The sequence below is a fragment of the Heterocephalus glaber genome, unplaced genomic scaffold, assembly GCF_053883595.1.
Source record: "Heterocephalus glaber isolate CG9 unplaced genomic scaffold, H.glaber_assembly_v1.0 deba00000122, whole genome shotgun sequence".
In the NCBI taxonomy this organism is placed as follows: domain Eukaryota; kingdom Metazoa; phylum Chordata; class Mammalia; order Rodentia; family Bathyergidae; genus Heterocephalus; species Heterocephalus glaber.
In genome coordinates, this window is record NW_028258138.1 from 5,295,923 (window position 1) to 5,314,803 (window position 18,881).

Genomic DNA, 18,881 nt, shown 5'->3' on the forward strand with positions numbered 1-18,881 from the left:
TGGCAGCTGGGAGAAGTTTCCAGCATCCCCTTCCTCAGACACAAGTGTGTGGTTCCAACAGGCCTAGCTGCATGAGAGGATTTTTTTAAAAGCCTTAAATAAGTGATGTTTATCATTTGCCAACATTTTATATTGCAGTATGGCTCCTGGGTTTTGGTTTTTAAGCTGGTACAAGTCACAGATAACTGGAAACAATTCATTGATGACACTTTGTCTGTTTGAAATAACCAGCAATTATCTGTGTGAAACATTTAAAAGTAGTCAAAGATAATATGTCCTATTCATATCTAAAATATGTATAATATGTGCAACTTCTGAAACCTAATAGTTCCTGATGTTAATTGTAGAGCATGACATTCAAGTGAGGCAGGCGGTGAAACCATTGAGCTAAATCCCTGGCCTTTTGTTTTGTTTTGTTTGGTACCAGGGATGGAACTCGGGACCTTGTGCTTCTGAGGCAGGCACCAGAACCCTCACTGAACTAAATCCCTGGCCCAGCATTCAAATGAAACTATTGGTCTAATTCCGAATCCTACTAAAACAAATATTCAGAACTGATTATTGTACAGATTGAAAGGTTTTGTTATAAGTTTAAATAATACAAATAATTGTGTTTTAAAAGGAGCTGGCTCTGCTGAACCATGTTCAGGGGTTTTAATTCCTGCATTGTTGTGACATTTCCCTTGTAAAATTTCATCTTCCTTTTATTCCCTTTGTTTAAGAGACAGTTCATAAATAGGCATTTTAAATGGTTTTTAATAGGTAATTTTATAATTTACTTCTAGGGGGATATTTCACATATTGAAAAGGAGTACTCTGTCTTACAAGAGCAGCTTCAGGAAGTGTGTGAAAATTATGAGCACATAAAACTCAAGAGCTTAGAAGAGACCAGGGACCTGGAAGAAAAGCTGAAAAGGAACCTAGAAGAAAACAAGGTAATCTTCTCTGAAACCCTCAGTAATTGCCTGTGGCGTAACTGGGAGCATCTATGAACCTCAATTAGCTGGAATTGCACTGTTGACTAAACAAAAGATTCTTTCTCAAAGCAGCCCTTTTCAAATGTCTCTAAAACATACGCAAGTGACAGTCTTTTCTGCAAATTGCTTTTGAGAAAAGGACTGTAAATTGGAGTTCATTTATCTGTAATTTACTTGGCCTGGTTACCTAAAACTCTTTTTCTAGTGACTAAGTTCCAAGTTAAATTCGCCTCAGCAGAGGTTCTGACTGAGTCCTGAAGTCAGACTGGGGCTCAGTAGGCTGGGTTCTGTTCTAATAGTTCTGTTCTCGGGCGTGTTACTGACCTCTGTGCTTTAGTTGCTTATCTGGAAAATTTGAGTAATAACTGCTCAAATTTCCTGGGTTTAGCTTACCACCTGTAAAGGGCTTAACCTACCTGGTGTGCTGGAATGGACATGGTAGCTAGCATGCATCTGTGATCCCAGCGCGCTGGCAGCCTAAGGCAGGAGGACCACAAGTAGAGCCCAACCTGGGCAACTTCTCCACCTAATTTGGGAATTCAAACTTCAGAATGGGGCCAGGGATTTAGCTCAGTGGTGCCACCGCCTGCCTCCCAAGTGCAAAGCCCTGAGTTCTGAACCAAGAAAAAATAATAATAATTAAAAATGGTTGGAGATGTAGCTGAGTATCAAGGCCCTGGGTTCAGTGCCCAGTACCCCACCTCCACCTAGTGCATTGGGAGGGCTCAGCTGCCGCTGTCGTAACTGTCAGTATTGCTACCATCATCTTCTCTCACTCCTAAGGCAATAGGAAGAGACCTCCTGCAGCCTTAGGTGTATTAGAAGTGTCACTATCAGAGCATCTGCTTTGAATCTACAGATCTGGACTTTTGTTAGTTGAGACTGACCAGTGGAGTAGTCCTGGTTATGGGCAGGGCCACACTGAATTAATGAGACAGTGGAATTATAGATGTGAGAAAATGATGGTTTCTTTTTTTCTTTTTTTTGTACCGGGGATCAAACTTGGGACCTTGCACTTGTGAGGCAGGAGGCAGAACCACTGAGCTAAATCCCCACCCCAACACTGTTTCTTTTTTAAAAGCTGCTGTCTTCTATTCAGAAAGGTAGAAAAAAAAAAAAAAAGAACATATTTAAGAAGGGAAGAATTTGTTCCAGAAGTCTGGATCAATTAGCTGGAGTACCATATTAAATAACAAAAAATGAGCTTAATGGGACCTTAATCAAGAAACTCGTTTATTTGAAATTTAACTGAAACCGGAAGAAAAGGGTCCATATGTAATGGGTGCTGTCATCTCCCCAGGACTTGTTTACACTCAGGACAAGACAGAGGTTCAGAGAATGAGAAGAGTTATATGGAACCAAAGATTTTTCTGCTCAGTTGCCTGGTTGGACAGGGGAGAAATATACTAAAAACAGCATCAACCACAGCAACAAAAACCTGCCTAGCGCATGACACACGGTACACAAGTGTGAATAAACTCTAATGCCTCTAACAAGGACTGCTTGATCCCTGTCACCTCCACACTATAAAACCTGCTTCCTCACTGAAAGGCAACATTGATGAGACTAAGCGTTGCCAGGCACTGATGACTGCAGAAGCTGTCACAGGAAAGTGCTTAGGGCAGTGCTATACTGCGGCTCACTGAGTCATGGCTACTACTTGCCACTGTTACTCATTTCTCAGGGAGAAAAGGAGGGTTAACAAAATAGAATATTGCTACAGACTTTCATTGCTGCAGGAAGGGTCAGTTTTAGGAAATCACCTGGGAGTGCCTGTGGCCAGCATGAGTGACAGTGCAGATTGGGCCCCAGTCACTGAAGGCGGCTGTTTAGTGAGTGAAGGTTTCATTCCTGGAAGCCAGAGGCTTTCCCAGCTTTATAGCCTGATGGTCTGGCTCGGTACTGTATCGGTGAAGCTACAGGACAGAGGGCAACCTGGGAGGAAGGAGCAGCTCTGATGGGTGTTCTCAGGCCCTGGGCTTCTTACCTAAGTACGGCTTTGGGTCTGCTAGACAAGGGGTGGATATGTGATGAATGTTTAGATTTTAAAAATGGATTACAGTAAAAGACACACTGCCACTAATCCCCTCAAACAACACATTCCATTTTTCTTGCCCTTCCTAAAGCAGTTCTGAGTCCTTTTTGGGGGCTGCCTGTGTAAGATATGATAAAAAATGTGGTGACTGCTCCTGCTAAATGCCATCCAAGAGAAAGGCAGCTCATAAAAACATGACAGTGTGTCCTCATCCACCTGAGTCACTGGATTTGGCACCATGCCCAAAGTAATACGACTGTGAAAGGTTAACATTTTGAATCAAGACAGGATATTGAGGCAGCCGTGACAGCACAACTGAAGACGTTCAGGAAAGGTGACTCCAGAGCTGCCTCAGAATGTGGCAAGAACAATAGGTCAAAAGTGTTCAGAGCAAAGGGGAGTATTTTGAGGGAGATTAATGCATTGTATTTTTTACTGTAATAAATTTTTTTTCCGGTACCGGGAATTGAACTCAGGACCTTGCACTTGCCAGGCAGGCATGGCACCACTAAGCTACATTCCTGTCCCTCTAATAAATTTTTTTAAATTTAAAGTTACACTGGATTTTTTTTGTTCTGTTTTTTGTTTTTTTGGTACTGGGGATCAAATACACTGGATTTTTTTATCACACCACATGTGGCTGTACTCTGGTGTAGTCAGTCCAGGTTTTAATGGGACGATTCTTTAGCCCCTCAGAGTATAGGCTTGGCACATCTTTAGACTTCCCTGGTGAGATGTGTACCTGTTTGGTATCAGGATAAATTGCCAACCTGAATCCCTTGGTTTCTGTCCACTCAAAAGCAGATAGGACTTAGCAGTGGTCATTTCTTTATTATTCATGTAGCAGCTATGTGATTAAAGGGTGTGTGGTATAAACAGCAAATGAACTCACATCGTATTTTTACTGCCTGAGCTGAGTCTGGGCACATGCGTGTGTTTGTAATACTTTATGCCTTTTGTACCTGACCTCCCTGAGGAACTTGTTGCCAAGTAGGTTCTCATGCCCCAGCATAACCTTAGGCTGCACCTCCTCTTCCAGCCAAGAGCCAGGCCCGAGGTGAGATCATGGGCCCTGAGTGGAAACGGGACAGGTGAGAAGCGCAGTTGGCTTGGCTGCCGGTAGCAAGACCAGCAAATCGACATTGGTCCTAGTCCCAGAACTGAGCCAGGTGCAGTGCCAGGTCTGTAAATAGAGAGGCTCGGGAGTCGCCTAGGTCACAGTAATGACTTGACACATTCAGAACCAGCACGGAAAATGCAGGCAGGACCCACCTCCAGGCTGAGTGTCACTGAACACTGCTGAGCCCCTGCTGCCTGCCCCAGGACAGGAGGTCTCTGCCTTTCACAGCCCCAAGTCACCCTGCCCCTGCAGTGAGACTCGGAAGTCGGAAAGGAGCAGGACTGGTTAGCAGCTCTGCTTCCCAGGCACATTCAGTCTCGGTGTCTACAGCTAAAGGAGGAGAAATGGCCTCTACGTTGGTACCGCTTTTGACTTGAGGTCCCGTGGAGGCCCAGCAGGTTGACTTTGGGTGCACTGTCTTTTCTTGGAGCAAGGCCCTGTGTTTCTGTAGTGGAACCCTTGTCCTCAGTAACCTAGCTGTGTTTGAACCTAAGCAGGAAGTTAAAGCTACAGCAAACCTGTCAGGAAGGGAAAGTTGCAGCTTTCCCTAGAGCAGCAGAATGTCCACCCCGCTGGGCAACATGGCCCCAGACAGCTAGGAATGTGGCCCCACAAGATTTAGATTTTTAATATTATTATTGATTTCCAGTGATTTTTTTTTTCATGACTTGATTGTGCGATCTTGAGCTTAGACTCTTGTCGATGACAAAGGCACGCTCTGTAGGAGAGGACGCAGTGCAACACTACCTCCACCTCCTGCACCTGCCAAACAGCCGAATCAAAGCCACCTGAATCAGCTGTCGCCTGCACTTGTGCAACTGGCAAGTCAGATGCACCAGTTACTGTTGCTAGTGTGTCAACCTCCCCATGTGGCAGTGCGCCTACTTAAGCTTCCTTACTTAAATACTAAATTTGGGCTTGTGTTATTTAGCAAAATAATTTAGTAAGTTAAAATATTAAAAAGGAAGTTCATTACTGGTATATATTTATTTTATATGCAGCCCAGAACAATTCCTCTTTGCTCATTGTGGCCCAGGGATGCCAGACGAGCGCCCCAGAGCAGACAGGAGTGAGAATTTCCTTCAGTGGCCATTGGTGACCATGGGATCTCGAACCGGAGACTTCTTAACATGTTGCTGTTAGTTGTTTCTTGTAAACAGTGTTCTGATTATCTGGTTCACGTTTAATCATTAGAAATACTAATATATGAGGACATTTTCCTTATAAGTGACTGCTGGGATTTCTAATAACCATGTGCCCTGCCCACACCCCTGGCTACCACTGACTGGATGGTGCTTCAAAAAAGACCTAGAACTTTCAGAGCATTTGTAAGTTGGGGCATTTCGGAAAGCAGCAACTGCAGAACCAAGCTGACCACAGGGACAGGGTGTCCAGTGGCATTGAGCCCCACCCTCCTAAGGCATGGAGAGGAGATTCACTTCTATGTCATACTGCCCAAAACCCTGGTGGGCATTCACCCCGGATGCGTTTGAGCATCCAGAGGAATCGCATTTATATTTTTTAAAACAAACAAAATGTACAGGACTTGGCAACTAAAACATGTTTCAGGCCCCTCTGGATGCGGGTGGTGTGTGGTATGGGTGAAGTGTGAGTGCCTAGATGCCTAGTGGTTCTGAGTGGCTTCCTGTGGCCCAGTGTACATGGTGCTTGGCATGTGGCTGTGCCGGCTGACTCTGCAGCCCGGGGCAGGTGTACCACGGGGCACCAGCTCACGGACCTGTGCTCCCAAACTCGACCGCTGTGACAGCTGAGATGCTGTCGCCACTCTGGTCTTTCAGGTTTGGTTTTGTTTTTAAAGTAAATCTTGCCATTTATTCAAATACTTCATAAAAATTTTTTTTTTAGATCTCAGAGACAGAATTAGATTGGTTCATCCAAGATTTGGAAAGAGAATTTAAAAAATGGGAACAAGAGAAAAAAGAAATCCAAGACAGACTAAAAGCAATGAAGAAGAAAATTAAAAAGGTTTTGAATGCCAATGAAATGTAAGTGACAATTAAAAGACAGTCATTTTTATTTTTTTAATATTCTGGGGTTTTGTGGCTCTTTCCATATTTCTTAGAGTTAATTTCAAATTGTGTCAAGTAAAAATTGATAGATAAAGCTTTTCCATTGTTTCTGTCTCATTTTAAAAAGCATCTGCTGAGTACCTCACCTAAAACTGTTTCTAAACCTAGCGATTTTCAGATAAATCACATCGAAGGGGGAGTAGCCTGGCCTGGGAGACCACAAGGGGCTGGTTTCTTTCTGATTTGAACACCACCACTCACTGTGAACATAACCTTTTACCTTCTTTTCCTTATTGGTAAAATAAATGGGTTGAGTGTAGATCTAAGGTGTTTTATTTATACTTTGATCTAAATCTTTAAATTATTAAAATTGGGTCTTATAAAGTGAAGAGTGGCTCATCCACCCAGACCTAGGTGTAGTTGTCCCATGGGCCCCTCTGATCCTCTCCTAACTTCTGCTCCAGATGGTGTTATGCCACGTGGTTCCTCAGCCTGTTGTCATCTGCCCCGGGTGACAACATCTGCACTCTGGGGCCAGAGTGAAGCTGTTTCCCTTGCTCACAGTCGTGTGGGCCGGGCCGGGCTGGGTTCTGCTGCTGCCCTGGGCAGCCGTCCCCCAGGTGCTGATCTGGCATAGCTCAGCCTCTTCCTGCCCGTTAGGTTCCACAGCTCTCATCCCTTGTAGCCTCTTCAGCTTTTCTCTACATGGTCCTACCGGGAGGCCTCCAACATGGTAGCCAGATTTGGGATGGTTAAGGATTCCCAGAGGTGCAGCCCTGCCGAAGATTCAGGCTCAGAGCTGTCCTAGCATCACTCCTGGCACGTTCAGCTAGTGCAACTCTCAGGCTTGCTCAGATTCAGCAGCATGAAGAAGGGGAGGATGGTCCGGCCGGCCTGGAATCCCAGCACTCAGAGAACTGGGACTTGAGGTCCTTCTGCCTTGGCCTCCCATGTAGCTGGAGGTAGAGGTACATGCCACCACACCCGGCTTGTCATGCCATTTGGATTGTGGCCAAAGAAGTTTTATTAGTAGAGCACATTTATGAAAACAGCAGTGTCTGTAAAGCTCTGAATCGTTGTAGATGTAGATGATGTTATTGAAGGTGTGGTGACACAGGCTTATAACCCCGCCACTTTAAGAGGTTGAGACAGGAAGATCCCAACTTTGAGCCCAGCCTGGACCACTCACCAACTGAGACCCTGTCTCAAAATGAAAAATACGAAAGGGCTTGAGGATATAGTGCAGCGTTATGTATTCAATCCCTCATACCGTGAAAAAAGAGTGGAAATATTTGTATATCTTATATTTTTATGTGTTCATGTCAGACATAGACAAAAATTCAGCTATCACTAGACGAAATTAACCAGGCTGTAATAAAGAAAACTTTTCTCTGTAATAGCATAAAAATCAGCTGTTTTCCCTGTGGAATAGCTTTTTGTTACTATTTTTCACTTTAATATTTCTTTGCCTTTTCTGTCACACCTTAAAGATAAGCCGTAAGTTTCTCTATCCTTCTTCCTCTCTGCTTTATGAAGAAACACTTTAAAACTGAATTTTTTATGTTCAGATTTTTTGAAGTAAAACCTCAAGATCTTTTTGGATCCCTTTCTTAGACATGCACAAGGGTATGAGGAATGATTTCATTGGATTTGGTTGATGTCTACACGTCTGGTCTCACTTACTCATTGGAAAAAGGCTAGGACTTAAAGTTTAACTCATTTGGGTTTGTTTTTTTTTGGTACTGGGGATCGAACTCAGGACCTTGTGCTTGCAAGGCAGGCAGCAGAACCACTGAGCTAAATCCCTGGCCCTTAAAGTTTAACTCGTGATTGGGGCAGTGGCACTAGCCACAGGTGTCTGTGAAAGATGGCAGAGTTCCGCGGCAGTGGTGAGGTTTTGGGGAGGGAGGAAGCCCTGTACCGGAGGAGTGCAGTAGTCGTCCCGAGGGCCTGTGTCTGGGCTTGGTAGGTAGTGTGACTACACAGGCGCATGAGGGTGACTGGAAAGAAGGGGCTGACCCTGCCCGCCACTGCCCTTGCTCACAGCAGGGGCCTGTGTCCTGGAGGGCTGAGGCAGACAGGCGAATGCGGGCGCGTCTCGTTTCACTTACTGAAGAGCCAGAGACTGCTTCCATTTTCACACAGCCACATGTTCTTTGAACGAGAGAGCTGCCTACACGCATGGCCCTGCCACTGTGTGTGTGGAAGGCATCCGGGCTTCCCTTCCCCACCGGGGTGGGGTGGCCCGTGAGCACATGGCTTGGTGTGCAGCAAAGCTGGCTGCCTCCAGGGGTTAAAGGAAGAGTCTCCTGTTTTTATGAGATATAGAAATGAAACAAAATGTAGAGACGTAGCATACTCAAGAAATGCTAGTATGGGGCCGGGGATGTAGCTCAGTGGATTTAGCTCAGCGGTGCGGCGCCTGCCTGGCGGGCACAAACTCCTGAGTTCGATCCCCAGTGCTGAGGGGAAATGTTTGTATGGGTGTGGGTGCGATTTACTGTGTAGAGTTGTGTTGGAAAAATCTGAGCATCAATTAAACTTGATGACTGTGTTTTTATAGGTCTACCCAGAAAAATGATGGAATGGATAAGGAATATGAGTTACATCTGGAGCAGTCCTCTGAACACAGGCAAATTAAGCTTAAATTTACTTTTAACATTTTACACTGTTACAACCAGAGATAAGCACACTAGCCGTCTAAATATATTTTTGCTTGTTTCTTTTAAATAATTATACATCTATTTTATTTCATTTTAAACTAATATTTATATTTAAGCATTTTAATTTTGCTGTTTCTGCTTTTATTTCCCATTGTCTGTGTAAAATCTCCTGAATCTATTGTCAATTATTTCTTTTATTTTCCTGAATTAACTTGAAACTAAAAATGTGCTTGAAAAGTTTCCTCTTGGGCTGGAAGGCATGTAGCTCAGGGCACAGCACTTGCCTGGCAGCGTGCAGGGGCCAGCGTGGGTTCCTTTCCCATCAATCACTGCCCCAAAAAAACCCCAGAAACTTCTGTGTTCCCTAAGTGTTAGTCACAACTATAGAATGGTAGTTTGTTGTGCTTGTTGCTGTGTAATTATTGTTTCATTAAGGACTTTTATTACAGGCCTGTAAAGTTTCCTTTTAATCTTCATTAATGGACGTTATATATTTACGTACCAATAGTAAGCAGTTGCATTTTGCTTTTCTCATTTAATATTGTTCTACACATATATTTCCATTCTCCTCCTGGTCCATGGCCTTCTTTTTTTAGCTACCCCTTTATTGGACATTTTGTTTTGTTTCCATTTTGTACCTATTTTCAAAGTATGACCATGAGCTGGGCATGGTGGTGCACACCGTAATCCCAGCACTGGGGAGGCTGAGGGCAGGATGAGGACTGCGAGTTTGAGGTCAGCCTGGGAAGACATTATCTGAAGACAAAACAAAACAAAATAATTAAAACTGTGAATAACTTTGGACAGATCACTTTTTTCCTTTGGATCGTTTCCTGGTGATATGTGTCAGTATAGAATTTCTGGCTCAAACGATGAGGGTTAGTTTATAAAGTCTGATCAAGATAACCACATTGCATTCCACCTACCCTCCTAAAATCTGCGATCTGGTACGGGGCCCTCACCTGTTTCTCAGCAGCCCTCCGAGTACTCCCCATGGATTTTGTATCTTCCTCTGACCATTTGTAAAGCACGGAGAGCACGCGTGAGCATTGTGTGTCCTGTTATCCACTAGAATAGCCGATGTCATGGCATCGTGATCTCAAAGCTGACCTGGCTTGAAGCCTTGTACTCTCCCTGGCTGGATTTGTTTTCAGTTATTTTTTTTTCTTTTAACTTTCGCAGTAACACATTTACAGATGAGAGAATGAAAATAGAAGATGGTATAAAAAAGGGGAGAGAACATTATGAAGAGAGTCACCAAAGGGCTCTGATTGCAGAGGTGAGACCTGCATGACACTTGGTGACCAGTAGATATGGCGTAAGGCCATTTGTTTGCTTTTGTTTCTTTAATTACATATGACGGTAGCAATGTTATTGCAAAGGGTGAGGGATCAGGGATACCCTACCATCCTAAAATATACCTTTCATGTTGTTACATAGAGGCACTCAATATATACCAAATTTTGTAACCTGCTTTCCTTATTTAATAGTATAAGTCAGGGGCCGAGGATTTAGCTCAATGGTTTTGCTGCCTGCTGCACAAGCCCAAGGATCCAAGTTTGATCCCCCGTACCAAAAGAAAAAAAAAAAAGAAAGAAAGAGGTTAATAGTATAAGTCAGTTATTTCTCATACTATACATTTTGCATAGTTCTATCTTATTTAATCAGTTGTGTGCCATGAAGTAGTAAACCTAAAACATTTGCCAATCCTTGAAAAGCAAATAAAAATACCCCACTTGTTAAATATATACTCTGCTCTCCCCCTAGAAAAATACATACCCATGTTTGAAAAAGTACTGAGACAAAAATGAAAATGATGTCTGGCTTTTTCTCTATTTCTAAAACATGGTGTCTATGTTTTCCTGGCTGAGAAAGCAAATGGTATTTATTGGTAAACGTGTCTGTAATTGTTCAAGGGAAATAAGAAAAGAGTTAACTTATGCAGTCTGCAAACATTAGGGTTTTCCACTGAATTGGGCCATGTGGCACTTCTAAGAGAAGGAAGGGGAATAGAGCCAAAGTGTGCAGACTTCGAGGCCCCTTCTCCACACCTGTACTCCTGACGTAGTGCAGTTCACATTTACCTCCACCTGCCAAGTAGGTTTGCCTGGAGGGCCCCTCGAGGTTACTGACACTGGGATTAACATGTTCACAGTTGGATTTGAATGTGTTATATTTGGGGCCTCGGGAATGTGTTAAAACAAGGCTATTCTACATTTCCTGCAGTAATTCTTACAGACATGGCGTTGACTTGTGGGAAACCAGGGGCCCTGAAGCATGGCTGTTAGCGCTGAGAGCAGCTCCGTGGATAGAGGCTTTCTGATCACAGCATGCTGCCCAGCTCACTCTGCAGGCCCCGGCAGGCCCCGGTGTGCACATTGTTCACCCGGCTGTGCTTGTGTGCATTGTAAGCAGAAAGCCATGTGCAGTCATGCCTGTGAGAAGGGTTCCAAGTTGTATGGCCTTCGTGTACTTTTATTACACTGTTTTCAAACCCTAACATTTTCATTTGTGTTCACCTGGAAGAAGTTATGACATCAAGTTCTGGTGATCTTGTCATCATAACTCATTTAAGGAGAAACTGGAAAGTGGTTTGGATTGTTTCCATTTTAACCCTTAAAATAGTTTCAGGTTTCGTGAAATGCTTAAACGTCATCTGATCTGTTGGCAGGTATCTGTGCTTGAGAACTGGAAGGAAGGTGAAATATATAAGCTACAGACCATGGCATCCAAAGCTGAAGCCTACCTGAAGCACCTCATGAGCAGGTGGTGTGGCCTCCCGCGTGTACTTCTGAATCGCTCTTAGGAAACAGGGATAGAAGCACCTGAAAACAACTCTTTTGTTAAATACTAGGACCATTTTATTTTTGATAGTTTTACAACATGTTCAGTTGTAAAAAAAAGCATACAAACAAAAATGAGTTAGAAAATGATTCGTAATTCTAAATGAACATATAACTAGTTAAGACTTTGGAATAAATTCATTATTTGGGAAAAATGAAAGTTTATACCTTTTTTTCACTAGTATATTGGAAATTTTCTTCATATTGGTAATTATAGTTCTTCAACCTGATTTTGAAAGGTTGAGTGTATTCTAGCCTACGAACATGATTTATCAAACACCGTTGAGGTGGGATAGTTTACTTATTTGCAGATTTTTGTTAATATAAGCTGCACTATAGCAAGCAGCCTTATAGTTAAGTCATTATGCACATTATTAGTCATTTCCATGCAAAAAAAAATTCTGAAACAAAGATGATATTTTCAAGGCTCTTAAAATTTTTGCCCCATTCTTTCCATAGTAATTTATTTAACAGTTTCAGTTGCAGAATATGGGAATGTTACTATGAAGGAATATCACGTGTTAGATTTTTTTCAACTCTTCATAATCTTTACCTGTTTTGATTGTTTTGCTTTGTTTCTAGTATAAGGTTTAGCTGGGAATCCTAGAGGGTCTTCTGCAGCCTGGCACTTAGCACTTCCCTGTGTGGCTTTTTGTTTGCTTGTTTTTACGGCACTGGGGATAGAACGCAGGGCCTTGAGCATGCTACATAAGCTCTACCCCTGAGCTACACCCCCAGCCCTGTGTGGCTTTTCACACATAGGACTGCCTTTCTTCGGGTCCCTTTATCATGTTCTACACACAGGTTTTACATTTTACTCCCAGCTTTTTCATTCTTCCTAGTGCTTATTTTTTTATTCAGATTTCAAACCTTCAGAGTTGAACTAGAGATTGTGTGGGTTATGGGAAAAGTTTTGTTTTGTTTTTTGTTTTTGTGTGTGTGGGGTTTTTTTTCCTGAGACAAGGTCTCTCTATGTAGGCTAGCCTTGAACTCACTGTGTAGCCCAGGCTGGCCTTAAACTCAGGACAATCCTCCTGCCTCAGCCTCCTGAGTCCTGGGATCACAGGCATGCGCCAGCATGCCCGGCTTGGGAAAAGTTTTAGTATTGTCCTTTTTCTTCATTTTCAAGATCTCATTTTTTTTCACTAGAAAATGTGTTGAAAGGTAAATGGGTATGCGGATTCAGATCACAGGGCTAGTACTGCTGAGGCTGAGACCAAGCCGTGCTCAGATGCCTCTGTTAATAAGGAACTTGCCATCGGCCACTTCCTGGGAAACAGTTGCCTCAGACCTCATTCGGTGCCGTGGTTTGCTTCCTTCTATCAGATCTTGTAGTATTACGGAGATTATTTCTTAGGGATGCTGCGCATCCTCTGCCTTTTCATGCCAGGACAGCAAGAGACAAGACAAGGGGAAAAGCACGAGGAGTGAGGAGGAGGGGAAGGGGAAGTAAGTAGAATAAAGAAAGGCCGTGTGCAGGACCCTAATAACAATCAGGGTAAACATGATATGCCGTAACATGAGCTAAGGTTGATAATATCAACAGGAACGAAAAGCGATAGGGGAATTGGAGGTGGGGGGATAAAAAAAGAAACAAGCTGTGGTATGTACAAATAACCACTCCCAAGATGATTGCGAACCGCATCTATGTCCTAATGAAATAAAAAATTTAAAAAAACAAGACTTAGACGAAACATTCTGGGGCCAGGGATTTAGCTCAGTGGTTCCTCCGCCTGCCCCACAAGCACAAGGTCCCGAGTTCAATCCCTGGTACCAAAATAAACATTCTGGGACTTCTTTAATCTGTGTGAGGAGAACTAACAAGATCACAGATTGATGTTACTGATCTTTTCAGAACTTATTTGTCACTTTCCACACACCAGACCGACGAAGCGCTGAGGCCATAAATTCATCTTGGTCTGTTGGGCCCCATCCTTTAGTTTCCTAGTAAAGTGGGGGTTTAGTTTAGGTCTTCCTGAAAAGATTTGAGTGTTCTTGGCTGTCATTTTTAAAGAAAAATTTTAAATGCAGACAGACTATAGGTGAGGGTATCAAGATGTGAAATGAAGAATGATCAGATTTGAGGGAAGAAATTAAAATTCATGAGAACATTTTTTTCTGGCCACCAGTTTAAGGCTTGTTGTTATTATGTCAGTAATTAAGGTTTTTCCAAAGTGACTCTACTAGCAAGTCTGCAAAATACAGAAACATGCCCACCCCACCCCACAACCCAAGTTCTGGGAACTGAACCCAGGGCCTTCCCACTGAGCTGCAGCCCTTTTGGCTAAGGCAGGAAGACCGCCGCAGGTTAAAGGCCAGCCTGACCTACAAAGAGACCTGGTGTTTTTGTTTCTTTTTTGAGATGAGGTCTCTCTAAGTCACCACGTGCCCAACCAGGGTTTGAACTTGTGATCACCTGCCTCAGCCTCCCTAAGTCCTGGGATTAAGGCGTCTGCCACCGTGTCAGGCTGAAATACACGGCCCTTTAAAAATAATAATTGTATTGGAGTGTGTGTGAAATGAAATTCCTGTTTGTGTTCACTTACATTCACATGCTTTTAATTTTTAAATTTCTACAGTTAATATTAAGCAGTTTCATATTTTTATGCCTTTTCAGTGATTCTGCAGCATATCCCAACAAGGAATCTGATATACATTCATGGGAATCATTTATTTCTACTGTTGCAAAAGAAATTACAAAAGCAGAGGTAAGCGATAAAATACGTCATAATTCTGTCAAAATCTTTATGATAGTTCTCAGAAAACTAATGTCATAAATTTTGTTGAAATCATTAGGAATTTTTCAAGAAACCAATGACATGTTCTTAAGTAAGTAGTTGCCCTGGGGCTGGGATGTAGCCCCGTGGTAGACATGCTCTCCCTAGCAAGGTGATGGCCTGGGTTTGATCCCCATTACCTCTTTAGAAGGAGTGTTATCTTAGACTTTGCCTCTGAGTGGGAAGATTAGCGAAGTTATATCTGATAAAGCTTTACAATATTCTGACGAATGAGGTCTTATTTTGAACCTCTTTCCTTATAAGAAATAATTGTCTTCATGCCTTGCATCTTAGTTAATGTTTCTTAGAAACTTCTTGACCATTTGTAATGCATAGTAAGAAAAAAGAATTAACTGAAAAATTATAGTTTTCCCATGAAATGTTAGGAAAACTTCACATTTTCTCTTCTGCCCACAGTCTCAGTTTGAAGACCAAATTAGGGCAATTAGAAATGGATCTCGGCTCCGAGAACTTCCTCAAGTGCGAGTTTCTGAGCTTTCATTTCCTGCCTGTAAAGTGGTAAGTCCATTGCCGTTTCTCCCCTAAGAAAACATAACGAAACAGTTTACCTGGCCAGAGCAGTTTGTTATTGTCTGCCACAGATGGGGTGGAGTGCAGGGGCAGTTGCCCTCCTGTGGCCATCGTTGTGCTACCTGCTGCCCTTCCAGCTCTGAACACCCTAACCGTGTGCACAGGCAGGGCTGGCGGAGCCACTGCGAGTCTCTGTGTCCGTCGCTGCGCTGCTGGTGCAGGCGTGGGGTGTGGCGTCCTGGCCTGGAACTGGCACAGGCGCAGCAGGCCCTGTGTTATCACCGGCTGGGATTCTGCTCTCTCCTAGGTCCTTGGGGACGTAAGACCAGAGTCTTACAAGAGAGATGAACACTGCTGGAGGGTCTTTGTTGATCTGACACACCATTTTTTACTGCAGTTTAGTTGTGATTGCCAAACCATGTCTTTTTATTTTAAACTTCACAACACAGCAAAGAATACCATTAATTTTATCTTGTGGACTTTACAGTGTGGCTGACCCTGGCCTCACTGTTGAATTCTGGGGTACTTATTTCTTTTTTTTTGAAAGAAAATCTTTTTTGGGGGGTGGTACAGGGATTGAACTTGGGACCTTGTGCTTTCAAAGCAGGTGGTGGCACCACTGAGCTAAATCCCTGGCCCTCGGGTACATATTTCTAAGATTTGAACACAGAACAGATGTGCTATAAATGTAAACAGATGAATTAGGGCCAAATAAGATCAGACTGAAAGAATTTAAAGATTATTAAAGAGTTGGTTTGAGGTGTCTCAGCCTGTTTTTCATGCCATTGAACAGTACTGGTCCCTAAGGATGGAGGCAGCCTGTCCCCGGCACCTCATTGCTTCTTCCTGCTGTTCCAGGTGTGGCCTGGACTCTTCTCTGCCTGGAGTGCTGTCCTCCCTGGGCCTCGTGCCCTGTCTTGAGAGCCTGTCGGGCCCTCCCTTGGCCTCCTCCAAGCCCATTAGACTCAGGCCCCTCCAGCCAGCCTAGTCTTAAATCTCTTACGGGTGAAGAAGTGCAGCCACCTTGAACTAAGTAAATAATTCTTTTGAGATCTGGACTTTTTCTCTCCGTTGGACTGAGTAAGAAATATGGTTTTATTCACAATCAAAGATCACTTCTCATAAATTCTTACAGCAGGTATGGAGAGAAGAAACTTTGGATCCCATAGATTATTTTACTATTGATTTATAATTTTAGTTTCATCATTTTATAAATACTCAAAAGAATTTTCACATCTAAACCCCTGTGACCTGTCAGTGTGCCAGGAGCCTGAGTAGTAAGTGTCCCTGAAAGCCGTTCACTCCGTGTCTGGTTCCTGCCTCATCCATCCCCTGGGTGTTTAGTGGTGATGAAGATTAGACACGGGCGGGGTTGGGAAAAGACAGCACCCACAGCCACCTATGGCAGAGGGCAGTGCAGGTTTCCCTGCAGGGCCCCGTAGCAGCGCTGGGCCCTGGAGACCCAGGGTACCTGGCCTCGAGTCCCAGTTGGAAGTCTCAGTGAGACACGGCCTGGAGGAGAACCGGGGAGGGAAGGAGGTAGTGATGCTTTCGAGAACAGAAACAGCTAGGAAGACAGAGGGGCCTTGCTATGTTCTCGGATCTAAAACAAGTTCATCTTGACAACAAGGGTTGCAGAGCCACCCTGGGGCCAGGAGCCAGGCAGCCCTGGTCACTAAGCTATGTTAAACAGCTTGGTGACCTCTGAGGCCACCGGGAAGCCAGAAGGTTTAGGGTAAGGGAAGGACAGCAGGTCTGAACTGTGCCGAGGAGCTGGCCGGCAGTGTGGCGAAGTGGTAACAAGGACGGAGAGATTTCCAGTGGCCCCTTGTTGGCCTGCTCCGTGAGCCGTGTGTGGGTGAGGGTGCGGCAGCAGGAGTGCAGGAGGAAGACAGACAGGAGAGGCATTGAGGAGGAAGAGGTGAACACTGCGCTGCCCACGAGAGCAGGACACAGAGTCCAGGCTGCACCAGGCACTGAGTTTGGGTCACCCTGGAATGACCCACGAGGATGTGCAGATAGGGATCCAGGAAAGGAACTAGAAAGTGGGTACACTGAGGCTTGGGGCAGTGACCAGTGGCCAGGGAGAGGAGAGCATACAGTGGAAACGTGGGCCTCGGGCAACAGCCAAAGGGGCGTCCACACTTAGGGGATGGACGGGGGTGAGAACTACAAGTGGCCCTCTCGGGCAACAGGGGTGTGGAGCCTGGCTGAGAATGTTGAGGGGGGCGGGGGCACTGCCAGACGACCCTGGGGCTCAGGGGTGGCAACAACTCTGGGGAACACCGGGATGGCCACTGTCCGTCAGTCAGCCAGGAAGGGGCATGCAGTGAGGCGCTCACAGGGAACCATGGCAGGTGAAATGTTCTCACTCAGGCAGCTTTTCTAACTCGACAGAGAAAGTTACGAGTTACTCAGAAATGACAAATCTGCCTCTGTTCTGACAGCTAGCAAGTTGTGATCAGTAATTCTTTTAAAACAGATGTAGCTCTTTGCATGGAAGTTTCCTGTGTGCTTCATCACAGTCACATCCAGTCATCTGTCTCTGTCCTTGGGGTTCCTCCTCTTCCCTGTCTACAAGCCCTCGGGGGTCTAACTCCGGCTCTGTGGCGTGTTCACAGGTCTGTGCCAAGTTAGACCCCGAGTGTCCAGGCCCTGAGAGTCAGGTGCCTGTGACTCCTGCAAGCAGCCAGACCGGGGCGGATGGCCAGGATGACTGCTCAGGAGAGGCCCCTGCTGCACCAGCACCTTCTGGGCAGCCGGAAGTGGCTCCACCGCCAGAGCCCCAGAGGGCCAGCCAGGCAGCTCCGCCAGCACCGAGCCCCGAAGCAGATGAGGGACAGCCTGTTCCTCCGGAGCGCACTCCCCATTCCAGCCAGTCTCCAAAGAAGCCGCTAAACAGTATTACCGAGCACCTGTCGGCAATATTCCCATGTCACACCAGGTACAATATGCAGCAGCCGTTACTCTGTTAAACTCTTCATTGAACTCAGGTTTCCCAGTCATGTAAGATCATGGCCAGGTAGAGGTGGGGACTGCTCAGAAGGCAGGTGCCACATTTTATAAACACTGTGGTGAAATCTGTGTGTGCCTAGGGATGAAACCCGGAGGCTTGCACATGCTAGACAAGAGCTACACATTCTGCCCTCAAACAAAAATTTGAACGTGCGTGTCTAGATTGAAAACACTTGACCCCTGGGTAATACTCACTGGAAGCCAGCAGTTTGCTAAGATGTTGACAAAATCTTTACACGCTCCAGTACTAGTTGTTATGGAATCAGTAAATGAACTGTAAAGTAATAGTTTTGTATCATTTTTGGATGAAAAGCACATACAGAAAGAAAGCAGCAAGTTGCGCCTTGTAGCTCAGGCCCCCAGCATGTTAGAAGTGTGAAAAGACCATCTTGGGCTCCATCACACCTAGGATATGTAGACACTGGAGGGCCCTGTGACCCCAGGAAGAACTGAGTCGGGCTGGTAGTTACTGAGCCCTGCCGCAGGAGGGCAGAGGTGAGGGTCCGGGTGGGGGCGCGCCTGGAGTCTGCACACCGGAGTCTGCACCTGCCCTGTTATTTTTCTCTGAGTCAATGTTAATTATAGGCTTTGTAATTCAAATTTAAAGTAATCATTAAAATGTGATTGGCCAGAATTACTGGTTTGCATTTCTCAGTGGAGCCCTGTCCATTTAGAGATAAATATATTTTGTCTACACACAGACATACTTTGTCCTAAGTTTGAGAAACATTGTAAATCTTCTAAAGGGCTGTTATGCTAGTTGTAAAAATATCCAACTTGTAATTATCAGAAGTACCCTACAAATAAAATTGTTTGCAGTCTTGATTAAATTTGGCAGAGATTAAAAAATCAAATAAATGTGTCCTAATTTTCTGAAAGCTGAAATATTT

General features: G+C 44.5%; 1 protein-coding gene across 15 annotated transcripts in view; it reads left to right on the top strand.

Annotated features, from left to right (window-relative positions):
- Positions 1-18,881, top strand: part of Ttc3 (tetratricopeptide repeat domain 3) — a 119,827-nt gene that overhangs the window by 94,730 nt on the left and 6,216 nt on the right. For all 15 annotated transcript variants that reach the window (XM_013071325.3, XM_087212113.1, XM_021256265.2 and 12 more), the window contains 8 exons: positions 786-935; positions 5,999-6,138; positions 8,726-8,794; positions 10,008-10,104; positions 11,497-11,591; positions 14,286-14,376; positions 14,863-14,964; positions 17,598-17,920. In XM_013071325.3, coding sequence (XP_012926779.1) covers positions 786-935; positions 5,999-6,138; positions 8,726-8,794; positions 10,008-10,104; positions 11,497-11,591; positions 14,286-14,376; positions 14,863-14,964; positions 17,598-17,920 — 1,067 coding nt within the window. The remainder of the gene's footprint in view (positions 1-785; positions 936-5,998; positions 6,139-8,725; positions 8,795-10,007; positions 10,105-11,496; positions 11,592-14,285; positions 14,377-14,862; positions 14,965-17,597; positions 17,921-18,881) is intronic.